At 46.3% G+C, this 12,882-nt stretch overlaps 1 protein-coding gene across 1 annotated transcript; it reads left to right on the forward strand.

The window, feature by feature from the left end:
- The first annotated feature begins 354 nt into the window (after positions 1-354).
- LOC135234215 (glutathione synthetase-like) lies at positions 355-9,700 on the forward strand. The gene is made up of 5 exons (XM_064298586.1): positions 355-509; positions 674-740; positions 1,536-1,730; positions 6,722-6,803; positions 6,914-9,700. Exons 2-5 carry the CDS (start codon positions 717-719, stop codon positions 7,021-7,023), a joined length of 411 nt encoding a protein of 136 aa, XP_064154656.1. The 5' UTR covers positions 355-509; positions 674-716; the 3' UTR covers positions 7,024-9,700.
- The last annotated feature ends 3,182 nt before the right edge of the window (positions 9,701-12,882 follow it).

Consider the following 12,882-nt stretch of genomic DNA (forward strand, 5'->3'; position numbering starts at 1 on the left):
TCTGAAACTACGATGTAGTCTGTCCCTAAATGTGGTCGTACTTTATTAACTAAAGGAAAAAAGTTCCTGGTGAACATTTGGAATTAACACAGTCTCAGTAATAGCAGAAAGATTTAACAGCACTTATCCTGTTTTCTGCAGGGCTGTGGTCATGTTTCTGGTGGAGGATGTCCAAATGAATATCTATGACCATTGATATGTTGAGAATGAACTGTGGAACAGGTAAGTTGATACAGTCCAACAGAGAGTGGTTAATGGTTCGTTTAGCTTAAGTCTTCTTGCGAAAGCACAAGCTTCTTCATTTGCATCCATGGTTTCAAAGGGATTCCTGGCACCAAGTTACTCTGGTTACTGTGTAGGACGGTGTACGGTTGTTTAAGTTCTGTGAATTTTCCCCCACTTGCTTCTAAGTGCCTTTTTTCTGTCTACGGAAATATTCCAGTCATAAGAAGGTGGTTTGAAGATGTAAGTAAGACTGGATTGCTGGACCAGAACAAGAGGCTGTTTATGTAGGTTTACGCTACTTATCTCTTCTTTACTCTTTAAATGTTGTGGCCATATTTAAATGGCTATATGATTATGATTATACTATCATTTATTTTTTGATCATTACTTTTTTGGAAATGGATAAAATATTGTAGGTGAAATTAATTGTTTGTTTTTGTCTTTGTAGAGATGGTCAAGAGGTTGCAATAGTGTACTTCCGCAATGGATACATGCCTCAGAACTACACGGAACAGGTCTGACAGTTACTGTTATTTTTCAGGGTCTTCTATTTCTCACCAGATCTGTGAGTTTAATTTTTCTCCTGTATAAAAAGAACCCACTTTGCCCATTGCTGTTAATCAATACAATAAATAGTATTTGTAATTAAACTGCACGGCTTACAGTTCAAATTCTACAGTCTCAGTTTCTCTATACTATAGTTTTATTGCCTTTGAGAATTTTGACCTGAAAATGGAGTAAATCCTGGAATGTGAAGCAAGCTCATTCTATTTGAACAAATTTCACTATTCCTGCCCAAGAAGTCGATGCTTAGTTCGAGTTGATGAAAGGTTCAACTTGATATTCATGGCAATGGATAACTGCTACTTCATGAGAGAATATTATTTTATCTGATCTGTGTTCGTATTTGTTCTATTGATCTTCGGTATGCACTTATTGTACATAATTTTAGATAGAAATGTCTCCCAAAAGTAATGTAATACAAAATGGTGAGTAGCTTTGAAGAGAAGCAAAAGTGGAGCACACTGTGTACTGTATAGGAGGCAAAAACTATTTTTATTGTAGAAATGATGCTCTAAAAAGCCCCACAGAATAGATATCTGTCTTGTTTTAAGCTGCCGATGAATCACCTTGAAATCACCATGGATATCTTGATTGACGATCAATTAAACCGATGGATGATGTCCAATAGCAACCTATCCTCCATTGGCCCAACCCTACCTGATTTACTTGAGTAAAATCTGTTCTTGTATAAAAATACAAGATAAACAAAAAGGGTAATACTGATCCTGAGTAACGTGTTTGTTCAGAGTTGGGAGGCAAGGCTTCTGATGGAGCGGTCTCTGGCAGTCAAGTGTCCCGACATCGGCACCCACTTGGCTGGAACTAAGAAAGTGCAGCAGGAGCTAGCCCGACCTGGGGTCCTGGAGAAGTTCTTTCCGGATGACCCAGAGGCTGTGGCTCAGATCCGAGCAGCTTTTGCTGGACTTTATTCCCTGGACATGGTGAGAGGAAAATGGCTGGTTTCAAAAGCTCAAGTTGAACAACATTGTGATAATAATAAAATTATTTTTGTAATAATGATCATTTGAAAGGGGAAAGGTTTTTGTTTGTTAGGCCTGCTAAATGTTTGCGGTGCTCATGACCTGATAAATCATTAAAGATGATTGGAAAAATCAACAACATAAAGAGGAAGCACAAAAAATATTCACTCACTGACTATTCAGGAAATGCCACCTGAGAATAAATCAGATGCCCCAACATGAAAAAACATTGTTTTTACATGTTAATAACTTTAGAAGATGAATGCAAGAACCTTACCTTTGTCAGGGTTCTGTGTCTTCCCCCTGTGTTGTTTCTCTGTTGGGCCGCCAGATGGCGGCACCTCGGTTTTGTGTTCTGTTAATTGTTTTATTGGTTCCCATTATCCAATTATTAGTTGCGTTCTGTCTCGTGTTCCCCTCCCTCTCTGTGGCTTGATTGTTCATCGTGCCCTCCTGTGTCTCGTCTGCGTCTTTCTATTTAAGTCTCCCTCTCCCCGACTCAGGCGCTGGAATCTTTTGCTTTGCTTTGGTTTGGTTAGTTTGGTTTGCTACCTGCCTGCCTGCCTGCCTGCCTGCCTGTCTGTTTGTTCCTGTACCTGCCTGTTTCCTGGTTACCTGTTGTTTGCCTGCCTGTGCCCTACCTGCCCTGTTTCCCTCGTTTTTGGGTTTTTCTACTCATTTGTTTTTTCTTGTGAATTTTTGAAGTATTTTGTTGTTTGTAAGTTTCGCCCTGCGAGTTCCTTTGTTCCCGGTTTTTGTTTATTAAAGTCTTTGTTTTCCCATTTTTGGACTTCTGTTTTTACTCTGCGTTTGGGTCCATTCCCGCTCCCCCCCCTGACAGAAGATTCCAGCCAGATCTGGACCCAGCAGAGTTTTTTTTTTTTTCTTCCCCCCTTTTTTCTCTCCTCGGGGTTTTTTGTTTTGTGCTGGTCATGCCACCGGTGTTGAGCAAGCCGGTGGTGGCTGGGGAGGCCTCCGGCCCGGGTCCTGCCGTTGGGCAGGCTCCCCTGTCCAGTAGCCAGTGGGCGGACAAACTGCACGATACGTGCCAGGGGTCGCGCCCCTTCCTGGACTACGTGGGTGAGTTCCGCGCAGTGGCCACTAAGGCCAACCTGCCCCAGTCTATCGTGTGCCAGCTATTCAAGGACAACATGAGGCTGGGGTCCACGTTCCTGTCTCCGGTCCAGCCGGGTTCCCTGCAGCTGGGGTCTGTGTCCCTGTCTTCTGCCCTGCCCGGGCCCCCTGCCCTGCCTGTCTTTCAGCAGGGGCCATCTCCGCCTGTTCAGTCCGCCGCTCCCCGGGATCAGTTTCCTGCTTCGCCCCGCGCCCTGGAGAAGCCTCCAGCTTCGCCCCGCGCCCTGGAGAAGCCTCCCGCTTCGCCCCGCGCCCTGGAGAAGCCTCCCGCTTCGCCCCGCGCCCAGGAGAGTTCTCCGGCCCAGCCGGGTTCCCTGCAGCTGGGGTCAGTGTCTGCGTCCCTGTCTCCTGCCCTGCCCGGTTCTCCGGCGCCCCCTGTAGCTCTGGCGCCCCCTGTAGCTCTGGCGCCCCCTGTAGCTCTGGCGCCCCCTGTAGCTCTGGCGCCCCCTGTAGCTCTGGCGCCCCCTGTAGCTCCGGCGCCCCCTGTAGCTCCGGCGCCCCCTGTAGCTCCGGCGCCCTCCAGTGTTCCCTCGTGCTCCAGTGTTCCCTCGTGCTCCAGTGTTCCCTCGTGCTCTAGTGTTCCCTCGTGCTCTAGTGTTCGTCTCTCCCCCGGTGTCGTCGCTCCCCCCAGTGGTCGCCGCTTCCCCGGTCTCGTCGCTCCCCCCAGTGGTCGTCCCTCCCCCGGTGTCGTCGCTCCCCCCAGTGGTCGTCCCTCCCCCGGTCTCGTCGCTCCCCCCAGTGGTCGTCCCTCCCCCGGTCTCGTCGCTCCCCCCAGTGGTCGTCCCTCCCCCGGTCTCGTCGCTCCCCCCAGTGGTCGTCCCTCCCCCGGTCTCGTCGCTCCCCCCAGTGGTCGTCCCTCCCCCGGTCTCGTCGCTCCCCCCAGTGGTCGTCCCTCCCCCGGTCTCGTCGCTCCCCCAGTGGTCGTCCCTCCCCCGGTCTCGTCGCTCCCCCAGTGGTCGTCCCTCCCCCGGTCTCGTCGCTCCCCCAGTGGTCGTCCCTCCCCGGTCTCGTCGCTCCCCCAGTGGTCGTCCCTCCCCCGGTCTCGTCGCTCCCCCAGTGGTCGTCCTCCCCCGGTCTCGTCGCTCCCCCCAGTGGTCGTCCCTCCCCGGTCTCGTCGCTCCCCCCAGTGGTCGTCCCTCCCGGTCGCCCAGGTCTCGTCCTCCCCCCAGTGGTCGTCCCTCCCCCGGTCTCGTCGCTCCCCCCAGTGGTCGTCCCTCCCCCGTTCTCGTCGCTCCCCCTGGTGTCCATTCTCCCTTTGGTGTCCGTCCTCCCAACCGTGTGTCCGTGTGTTCCCCAGCCCCCCTGTCTAATTGTCTGCCCGCCTGTTTGTCTGTTAGTCTACCCGCATGTGTGTCAGCCAGTTTGTTGGCCTGTTTGTCTGCCCCCCAGGCCGTCAGCCCATCGGCCAACGTGTTTGCCCGCCTGTCTGCCTGTCTGTCAGTGTGCCAGTCCGCGTGTGTTTTGTCTTGTTTGCCTGTGTCAGTCCCTATGTCAGTTGTTGGGCTCCCCCCTTGCCTTCCCTGTCTGCCTGTCCCTTTGTGTGTCCGTCGGTGTCGCCGTGTGCCTCCCCGCCTGCTTGTCCCTGTGTCTGTCTTTGTAGGTCTCCCTATTGTGCCGGTGTCTGTCAGTCTTTCCCTCTCAGTCTTGCCCTACCCAGTCCAGTGTTGTCGTACCTCGCCCCAGTCCAGTCCTGTGTCCACCTCGCCCCAGTCCAGTCCTGTATGTCTGCCTTGCCCCTGTCCTAGTCCCCCCTGGTTTCCTGAGTTCCCCCTGGTTTCCTGAGTCCCCCTGTCGCCCGAGTGCGGGCCCTGAATTTCTCCGTGTCGCCCCATGTGCGGGCCCTGAATTTCTCCGTGTCGCCCCATGTGCGGGCCCTGAATTTCTCCGTGTCGCCCCATGTGCGGGCCCTGAATTTCTCCGTGTCGCCCCATGTGCGGGCCCTGAATTTCTCCGTGTCGCCCCATGTGCGGTCCCTGAGTTTCTCCGTGTCGCCCCATGTGCGGTCCCTGAGTTTCTCCGTGTCGCCCCATGTGCGGGCCCTGAGTTTCTCAGTGTCGCCCCATGTGCGGGCCCTGAGTTTCTCCGTGTCGCCCGATGTGCGGGTCCTGAGTTTCCCCGTGTCGCCCGATGTGCGGGTCCTGAGTTTCCCCGAGTCGCCCGATGTGCGGGCCCTGAGTTTCCCCGAGTCGCCCGACGTGCGGGCCCTGAGTTTCCCCGAGTCGCCCGATGTGCGGGCCCTGAGTTTCCCCGTGTCGCCCGACGTGCGGGCCCTCAATTTCCCCGTGTCGCCCGACGTGCGGGCCCTCAATTTCCCCGTGTCGCCCGACGTGCGGGCCCTGAGTTTCCCCCGTGTCGCCCGACGTGCGGGCCCTGAGTTTCCCCCGTGTCGCCCGACGTGCGGGCCCTGAGTTTCCCCCGAGTCGCCCGACGTGCGGGCCCTGAGTTTCCCCGTGTCGCCCGACGTGCGGGCCCTGAGTTTCCCCCGTGTCGCCCGAGTGCGGGCCCTGAGTTTCCCCCGTGTCGCCCGAGTGCGGGCCCTGAGTTTCCCCCGTGTCGCCCGACGTGCGGGCCCTCAATTTCCCCGTGTCGCCCGACGTGCGGGCCCTGAGTTTCCCCCGTGTCGCCCGACGTGCGGGCCCTGAGTTTCCCCCGAGTCGCCCGACGTGCGGGCCCTGAGTTTCCCCCGTGTCGCCCGAGTGCGGGCCCTGAGTTTCCCCCGTGTCGCCCGAGTGCGGGCCCTGAGTTTCCCCCGTGACGCCCGAGTGCGGGCCCTGAGTTTCGCCCGGGTCCTGCCCAGCCCTGAGTCTCCCCGTGTTGCCCGGGTCCTGCTCAGCCCTGAGTCTCCCCATGTCGCCCAGGTCCTGTCCAGCCCTGTGTCTTCGTCGCCCGGGTCCTGCCCAGCCCTGTGTCTCCTGTTTCCCTGTTCCTGAGTTTTGTCCCAAGTTTTCCTGTGTTCTGTTTCCCTGTCCCCGCCCTCCAGTTCACCCCCTCCCAGGGTCGGTCTCCTGGGACGTCAGGAGCCGTCCCTTGGGGGGGGGGGGGGGTACTGTCAGGGTTCTGTGTCTTCCCCCTGTGTTATTTCTCTGTTGGGCCGCCAGATGGCGGCACCTCGGTTTTGTGTTCTGTTAATTGTTTTATTGGTTCCCATTATCCAATTATTAGTTGCGTTCTGTCTCGTGTTCCCCTCCCTCTCTGTGGCTTGATTGTTCATCGTGCCCTCCTGTGTCTCGTCTGCGTCTTTCTATTTAAGTCTCCCTCTCCCCGACTCAGGCGCTGGAATCTTTTGCTTTGCTTTGGTTAGTTTGGTTTGCTACCTGCCTGCCTGTTTGTTCCTGTACCTGCCTGTTACCTGTTGTTTGCCTGCCTGTGCCCTACCTGCCCTGTTTCCCTCGTTTTTGGGTTTTTCTACTCCTTTGTTTTTTCTTGTGAATTTTTGAAGTATTTTGTTGTTTGTAAGTTTCGCCCTGCGAGTTCCTTTGTTCCCGGTTTTTGTTTATTAAAGTCTTTGTTTTCCCATTTTTGGACTTCTGTTTTTACTCTGCGTTTGGGTGCATTCCCGCTCCCCCCCCCTGACAACCTTGTGTTAGTTACCTTGGATACTTTTGTATCCCTCAGCATGCTGCTTGAAAATGAATATCTAATAGCATGTTGGGGCAAGTCAGTGGTGTTATCACAGTCTCCGTCTACTGAACAGACCAGTTTAATGTGAATGAGGAATGGTTTTAGTGAGTAACCGGAGCCTACTTTTCCTGTTGGGTACAATCACAGGTCTTTTGTGCTACTATCTGAAGTGTATGGATATTGTTCCTGTTGTGTAGGGAGAGGAGGGAGACAAGACTGTGGCTATGGCCTTGGCAAACCCAGACCGGTATGTCCTGAAACCCCAGAGAGAGGGAGGGGGTAAGGCAGCTCTGCTTTTTATATTCCAGCATTCCTTTATTTCGGAGGCCATCCTCAACATTTCCTTGGTTCTTTGACTCACCTGCTGATGCTCAGTTCTGTTTTGGCAGGTAACAATATCTACGGTGCAGACATCTGCCAGGTGCTGTCAGGAGTGAAGTGCAGCTCAGAAAGGACAGCCTACATTCTGATGGACAAGGTCCAACACATGTCTGAGTGAGCTTGGCATCTTCGGAGCCTATGTGAGGTACACACTGCGCTAAATGAAGAGATTAGGGCTTACAATATTGGGATGGCAGGTATGCCATCCTGCAATGTTACAGCTTGATGGGGCGACATGCCTCATGTCTATACAGCACCAAGAGTTTGGAACTTTGCTGGAACATTTTTCTACAGAAATAACCACAATGACCACAGACACTCTGCCCTTAAAAACCTTAACGTCTATACCTTATGCCCTCGTGTAAACAGACAGAATTCACAAACTTCACACGTCCATGCAATAGAATGTTACATGTGATGTCTTTTTGTAGGCCAACACGTACGTTTCTTCATGGGTTCCCTCAGCAGATTTCTAATGCTTTTTTCCCTAACATGGGTTCCCTCAGCAGATTTCCAATCCTTTTTTCCCATAGAGATTTTGTTTTCTGCCGAAAATAAGGTCTGTAGTTAATGTAAACCTAAGAAAGTTTTGTTCTACGAGATAAAGCTCAACTGTGAATTTCAAAGCCGTTGTGTGCTTTAAAAAAGTAAGTTGCTGACAAGTCGCTATATTGAAACTACAACAACGGTCACATTTCTGGCTACCGCCGTGCAAATTTCCATACTAGCCCACGACAGTTGTGGCCAAATTTTGATATCAATACTTTTAACGGCAGGCTTAGATTTAGCAAGTTTTTATTAATGACTTGTAGACAGAGCTTTGTATGCATGAGTAACTTAGCATTTTTGGTATGGTGAAAACATGTTTTTATTGAGATCTTTTACCCTGGTGTATATTCATTTCACCAGGCACTTGTGGAAATTTAAGCATCTTTTGCATTTTAACATCAATAGGAAATTAAAGCTCACTGAAATTCACAAAAAATTGCATGCAATAATAAAATACAGCTTCAGTATTGAGTGCAAAAGTAACATTCTAGTCTATATACTTATTTCAATATATTTACTCATGCTTCAATGTTTTTTTATTAAGTAATCTAATTTGTTTTGAAACCCATAGGTGTCATAATTATTGGCACCCCTAACAATTATTGTTAGTAAAATCAAACAAAATTAAATTGGCAATACAATTTTACTTCATTTAGTTCATCTCAGTCTAATGGAACTATATTGTGTCATTCCATCACTTCCAGTTTCACTAGAGAATAAAAATGAGGTAACAAGCATACAAAATCCCTTTGTCATCCATCAGCATGGGAAAAGCCAAATAACTGTCAATTCAGAAGAGACCAATGGTAATTTACCATCACAAGTCTGGTAATGGGTACAAAAAAGACAAACGGTTAAACATACCCCTTAGCACTGTAAGGGCAATAATAAAAAGGTGTAAAACATATGTAATGGTTGCAAATTTGCCAGGAAGAGGAAGCAAGTGCATGTTGTCCCCACGGACGGCGATGAAGATGGTGAGGGAGGCCATTTATAACCCAAGGATCACTGTTTAAGAATTGCAGAGATTTGTTTGTTTCTTGCAGTCAAGAAGTCTAAAAAAATCATAAAATGGCACATCCATACCGACTAACTCTTTGGAAGGGTGGCACGAAGACAGACTTACTGAGCACAATAAACAAAACCAAGAATCTGGAGCTTGCCAAACCTCATTGAAATTATGACTGGAAGAGAGTGCTATTGTCAGATGAGACCAAAATTGAACGTTTTGGCCATACACACCATCAACATGTTTGATGGCAAAAGAGGAATGCACAGGAGAAGCACCTTATACCTACTGTCAAATATGGAGGTGGTTCATTGATATTTTGGAGATGTTTTGCTGGCAGTGGTCCCAGGGCACTATTTTAGATCAATGGCACAATGAATTCAACAAAGTAGCAGGAAATTCTGGCAGAAAATTTGGTTGTCTCTGCTAAGATGCTAGGACTTGATCATAGGTAGATTGTCCAGCAGAACAATGACTCCAAGCATACATCAAAATCTCAACAGAAATACTTAAGTGAAATCAACATCCATGTTGTCCAATGGCCATCTCAGTCTCCACTTAAATTCCATCAAAAACCCGTGGTCTGAACTGAAGAGAGGGGTCCATAAGCGCAAACCCAAAAATATCAATGATTCTGGAAAGTTCTACATGGAGCAATGGTCAAAAATCCCTCCAAATGTGTTCTCTAACCTTATCACAAATTATAGGAAAAGACTCATGGCTGTCATCTTTGCCAGGGGTGTTTTCACAAAGTATTAAACCAGGGGTGCCAATAATTGTGGAACCTGTTTTTTGAGGAAATATATATATATATATATATATATATATATATTTTAATTTAAGACTTTGGTTGATTCCAATCATTAATCAAGCACACTAATTTACACATGTTGGAAAATAAAGCTTATTTCAATAACTTATTTTTTAGTTTAGCATTTTTTTAGCATTTTCTGTGCATATTTATCAAGGGTGCCAATAATTCTGGAGCCCACTGTATTTCAGTATCCTGCCGGCTGGGATATGTGGAGTTATGCTGCAGGCTGGGATATGGGGGGTTATCCTGCAGGCTGGGATACATCACACTCCTTAGAACAGTGGTCTCAAACTCGTTGCCATGGCAGGCCGTGTGTATGCAGGTTTTCATTCCAACCAATTAATGCTGCCTTAATTGAGTCCAATTACTCATTCAGCCACATGCATTTAACTGCATTGAAGCACAGACTATAAGCACGTTTTTATTTAGTCAATGAGGGTCACCATAGATGTTGGGTCACCATTATGTGCAAACCTGCATCCCTAATTTAGCAAATAATTGAACTAATTATATAATCACGATCTGAGGCTGGAATGACCTTGTATGGGTCAACTCTTGTCACTGTGAAATTTCCTTTCAAACTTGTACTGTCAATAAATAATAAAATTCTTGATTCATTACCAAACCATTTAAGCACAAGCTGTTACTCCATATAGTCTACACACAGAACAGCACCTAACTAATGTGATATGCATAGGTCTTGGATGTACAGTCAGCAGACATTATAACTTGCAAGGCTGGCTAGGGGGGAGGGGGTGCTGATCCTCTTGGGTCACTATCCAAGCCACCTCCTGTCTCCTTCAGGGCAAAGGCAGTGGTCTTGGCTTTAGATGTGCACAGCTGGCCCTGAACCTGGATTACTCACACCTGAGTCTGAAACTACAGTCACACTCAGCTAAGAGTGGATCTTCTACAGTAGAAAGATAACTGGGTGGTTAAGTGAAGGCTCTCAGGGACTTTTTGAAGTCAGTATCTAAATGAAGAATTATTATTGCAAGAGAAAATACATAGACCCTTGCCAAAATAATTAAAACATTAAAAATAGACACTAGGAATTCATAACCAAAATCAAGGCCCAATTGTGAAGATGAATTACAAATAAAGACTACAAATCAGGAATGTTCCTATGTTAGTCAAAATATACATAGAACTACTAACTCAGTATATTGTTAAAAAATTTGCATGGAAAATTGCTGTTCATTTTTTTTTTTAGCAAATCACAAAAACAAATAAAATACCAATGTTCTGTAACTGGAAGATGTTAAAGGAATGGGAGGAAAAGTAGCTAATTAAACTCACATATTTGGTCATACACATCAATTAAGGAACACTGAGAGAAAAACATTGAAGACAAGGTACAGTAAGTAAAAACCAAACTGTATGTTTGTTGGCAAATCAACCCATGCAAATATATAATAAGGATTAGTCTTTGTTTAGGATTATTAGAGTTATGGCCATTAAACAAATTATCTGAAACTGGCTGACAGAATAGAGAGTTACACTGAAGTTCTCCATCTCTATACATCGCTCTAGAAAAGAGTGTTATGTGTTTGTAATGTAATGCAGTTTACTGTATGGCCCCTTAACATCACTGAGATTGAAAAAGAACATTACAGGAACCACCTGAATTATTATTCAGTTTTGTTACCTGTGAGAATGCCATTGTCTTATTGTGTTGCCTGGACAGGTGCCATTGCCCAGTAAAGGTGTGCCTGTCTTCTTATACCTGTTTGTTTCATGTTGTTCAATGTCAAGTGCCTCCCTCTTGGATTGGGTTCCATCAGTTTGTTGGTGTCTTTCACTGTTTGCTTTATGAGTGCCCATCAAAGCAGGGGAGTGCCAACCATATCAACAGGTGAGAATCACAATCACTATGACAATCAGCTGGTGCCGAATGAGGACATGAATGAGCACTTTATTTCCTTATATTCCAAATCTTTTGTTGAGATTTATGAAGGACCTTAATTAAAAATAATAAATGAATAAATAAGTACAAGAAAAGTAAAAATAAATGACTGTACAGAGAAATAAATAAATAATTTAATAGATAATAGAAAAATAAATAAATAGGTTAATAGGTAAAATCTGACATAAATGGGTATTTCTTTTCTCAACTAATTTTTGTATTTATTTCCTTTATCACTTATTTCTGTATGCATTTATTTCGGTATTTATTTATTTCTTGATTAATCTATTACTGTATATTTTCACTTCTGCATTTATTTATATAATTCCTTGTCCTTATGATAATGAGCGTGCTGTCAATAAACAAATTTCATGGTGTCACTTTATTGTCATTGCTTTGATTGTGAACTGAGTGCATAGATCGAATGTACATGCTTTGCTTCAACACTGCTTGCTTAGGAAGAGCAAGTCCAACTGTAACAGTTGTAAGTTTTTTAGGTGGTTACGTCAGAGCTTGAGCAAGGCATTTCAGGTTAAACACTCAAAATGACCCTCTCCATCTTTAACGAAAATCAGGAGATAAATATTTGCGAGATTCTGTCAAATATTGTCTGTTAACTAAATGTAAGTACATTTTTTATCAGAACTATTTTTCAGGTGCTTTATTATGTGTGTATGTCAAAACATCCAAATGTATGTAATCACAGTCTTTTAGTGACGAACAGATTGCATAATTTTGATGCAGCATGCTTGCTGGGATTGCTAGCCAGTCAAAAGTGCAGACACACCCTTCGCAGGTTAAACCTAACACAGTATTTCATGCCACCAATGACAGAATGAACTAGTAGTAGCAAGTGGCAACCCAAATTGTATGATTGCAAATGACAGAATATAGTATGGCTGAAGCTAGAGTGTTTTTAATAAGCTACTTTGTGACATTTATTAAGCTTCCAACCTAGCCACTTCAATGAACTCTGATGGCTCTGTTGTCATTGATAAGAAGGGTAATGGCTGAGCTCTTTAACCAATCCTTTATCAATTCTGGTTTCTCTGACAAAGCCATGTCAAATTCCTCACCCAGCTCTATAGCTTCTGCTCAGAATGCTTCTGCTCAGTCTATCTGTATTACTACTATGCAAGCCCCTCTACAGTTTCTCCATGAAACCTGTCACTGAATCCAAGGTTTTAAAAGAACTCTTCACTCTATATCCCAGGAAGCCTGGATGGCCGTGATCCATTTCTCTTAACAGTAGCACCTCCCATTATTGCAGCCCCTCTCTCATATAATATTTTTAATCTGTCATTTCATACTGCTGAAACTCCTACAGCCACTGTTTAAAGAAGGGGCTCAGGCTGATTTGAATCGTTTTCGATCTATTTCCATCTTACCATGTGTGTTAAATTCTTGAGAAGCTTGTAAACAAGCAACGTATAAATTTCTTCGAAATGTACGGTATCCTATCCTGCATACAAGTCACCTCAAGTCTCAATCTTAGGTCCCACATTCACATGCACGCCAATGATACAGTTCTTTTTTTCCTCATTCCTCAGATTCAGTTTTAAGGTCTCTTCAGTATAGTTTCCCCTTAGTCAAAAGCCTTCATGATTTGCATTTTACATTGAACAGCTTCAATTATAGTCATGTGGTTTGGAAAGAAACACCCCATCCTGCTCCACACCTAATAAAAACTGGTCACATC

This window comes from Anguilla rostrata, chromosome 11 (assembly GCF_018555375.3).
Source record: "Anguilla rostrata isolate EN2019 chromosome 11, ASM1855537v3, whole genome shotgun sequence".
Taxonomy (NCBI): Eukaryota; Metazoa; Chordata; class Actinopteri; order Anguilliformes; family Anguillidae; genus Anguilla; species Anguilla rostrata.

Excerpts from the sequence above, each read along its gene's own strand:
- LOC135234215 (XM_064298586.1), top strand. The coding sequence starts at position 717 with ATGCCTCAGAACTACACGGAACAG. Across the intron at positions 741-1,535 it reads CTCAGAACTACACGGAACAG|AGTTGGGAGGCAAGGCTTCT; the intron begins GTCTGACAGTTA and ends GTGTTTGTTCAG. Across the intron at positions 1,731-6,721 it reads GACTTTATTCCCTGGACATG|GGAGAGGAGGGAGACAAGAC; the intron begins GTGAGAGGAAAA and ends CCTGTTGTGTAG.